At 48.2% G+C, this 2495-nt stretch overlaps 1 protein-coding gene across 1 annotated transcript; it reads right to left on the minus strand.

The window, feature by feature from the left end:
• Window positions 1-368: 368 nt before the first annotated feature.
• LOC136955664 (protein phosphatase 1 regulatory subunit 3E) lies at window positions 369-1919 on the minus strand. The gene has a single exon (XM_067249398.1). It carries the CDS (start codon window positions 1917-1919, stop codon window positions 999-1001), a length of 921 nt encoding a protein of 306 aa, XP_067105499.1. The 3' UTR covers window positions 369-998.
• Window positions 1920-2495: the final 576 nt, after the last annotated feature.

Below are 2495 nucleotides of genomic sequence, written 5' to 3' on the forward strand. Positions count from 1 at the left end.
GGAGTGTAGCACTCATGGATCACTCATTGGATACCGGCATTACTGTGATTTAACAAACCCCACTGATAGAACATCGTGTTCTAATCCATTTCTTACAAACTTGTGGGAGAATTTCGATGTCAAACTATCAATTGAGAGCGCAATTATATTATTCTATAAGACGTTTATGTTCTAACGTTAAAAGTAAGAAAATACATAGCTTATCGAGAATGATTTAGCACACAACCAGTCTTTATGTGCAACGATTGGAAGTCAGAAAGGTCTAGAACGGAGTGGGTTCTTACACATCCCTAATATCTTATCAATATCATACACATTGTTACAGATCTTAATCTCTTCCGACTAATCGAACATTAGTTAGCGCTCCCGTCCTGTCCTTGCGTGAAGGAGTTTCCTAATGATGGACTACAGACCGGAAGCCGGCATGATAAGTGCCTGAAGATGTGAGCAACAATGGAGGAAGCTTTCATTGTTGTATTTCCACACGGCCTCGGTCATCACTTAAGATAGGACCACACTCAAGACACGGCAGCCAAGAGGCTCATCAATTAAACAATCTAATTTGATAACAGCAGCCAACATAACTGCCTCTTGGGACGGAACAACGATGCGTAAACTGAATTAATTCTGGGCACGTTTTCTATGGCACGTGCCTCTCCATTATATAAGAACATCGTCATGCCCTACCGGTATCACCGGACTGTACAGAGACCCAACATCCAGGGCAAATTGTCATACTGCGGCCCCCCGGTACCGGGAACCTAAAGGGGCGTATCTTTCAATCCTGTCAAATCCTTCAAGCAGAGGCAGAGCAAAAATGTCAGAAGTGAAAAAGCTGATTTAAGACAATGTCTGATGGGAACAGTGTACAGGCCCATATCTGTCGATGGCAGTCGAATCATCAATATCAAGCCATTATTAAGGTAAAGCGGTGCCCGTGGAACTATTGCGCGCCGAATACACGAATACGCGTTGTTGGAGACGCGGCGGGGCGCAAACTAGATGAAGTGAATCCAACCGTTCTCCCACTCGCGCGGTGGGGACATCTTGAACCGGTGGCGTCGTACTTTGTAGTTGTTCCCGTTGTTGTTATCCCAATACTCGTCACCCCCGACACAATACTTAATAGCAAACTGCAGTGTGCCTCCACTCGACAGAAACGTCGGAGTGATGATCTTGAAAGAGAATCTGTCAGTCACACCATCGCTTGAGTTGGGCACGTAAGACGCCAGGCTGTCCATAAATGTTATCCAATTGTTGAGAGAATACCTTAGATGCACGCTTTTCTCAAAAGCCAGATTCAACACACGCACAAAACCGGACAAGCTGAATTCGTCTGCTTCGACTGTTTCCAACAACACTTTAACTTCTCTCACCTTCTGCTCGAAGCCAGGCATTGTCCCGGGGTTTGAGAACTGCAGTTCCATAAAAACGGACCGGTTGGGTGCCCGGGGGAATTTATCAAGGTCGTTCAGATGGAGGGGACCCCTGGGGAATTTGGCTAAAATGCGCTCGGGGACCTCTGGCATGTCTGTGTCGTCGAAGTGCTTAACGGAGATCAACTCGAGACCCAGAGAGTCAGCGAAACGGACCTTTTTCTCACTGGTTGGGCTCCGACTGCGGATAATCTCTAGTTTAGCTCTCTCGATGGGGGTCGGTAAGGATTTGCATCTCCGTCGCAGGTTCGGACTCTGCGGTGGTTTGAGGAAGATTTCACGACCCCTTGGTCGCTCGTCGACCACCGGGGTATCGATGGTCTCGCAGGTACCGTTCATCAACTCCAAGTCCTCCCCATCTTCCAGCATCGGGTTCGCAGCAGCCAAGCTCCCAAACAGCCCGGCGATGCAGCTGTAGTTCCTTGGAAGGCAGTTCTTCGGAGGCAGCATGACTGCAACTGGGCGCACAGCCTCGGTTTCCATCAAGCGAGAGTCCGGCAGCGGAACCGCGGTCGTGATGAGAGAAACGGGGAACAGGGGAAAAAAATATGTCAGGTGTCCAAGTCCGAATTGCGGATAGGCGCTGTGCCTGCGTCAGATGCTGACAGTGAGGGGTTCTGGACCAATAGGCTATAAGCGAAGCTGTTGCGGCACACACTGTACCCTACGGCCCTCTACTCCATCTGTATCTTCAGTTCACTTCGAAAATCCATTCACACGCGGATGGATTTCGTAAATTATTAAAGAAAAATATAAAACGGGGATCCTCTGGATGCACGTTTCCTACGGGGTGCGCGAGTCACGTTTTTAAAAGTGTGCCGGGTGTACCGTGAGCTGCATCTTCGTGAAGGTCTCGATGTTTGAGAATGGGTAGCCTAGTATAGTCTACTCCACAAGCTCTGTGGCTGACTGGAACGCGACGTGCCGAACAGCTCGTTCCGTTATGGCCGGTATCCAAAATACAATTTCCTTTTAGAGAATGAGGAAGGAGACGTTTTAGAGGCCAAACATAAACACAATAGCATACCTTGTCAAATCTAGTGTTGCAGCTATTTAAAT

The sequence above is a fragment of the Osmerus mordax genome, chromosome 13 (assembly GCF_038355195.1).
Source record: "Osmerus mordax isolate fOsmMor3 chromosome 13, fOsmMor3.pri, whole genome shotgun sequence".
Taxonomy (NCBI): Eukaryota; Metazoa; Chordata; class Actinopteri; order Osmeriformes; family Osmeridae; genus Osmerus; species Osmerus mordax.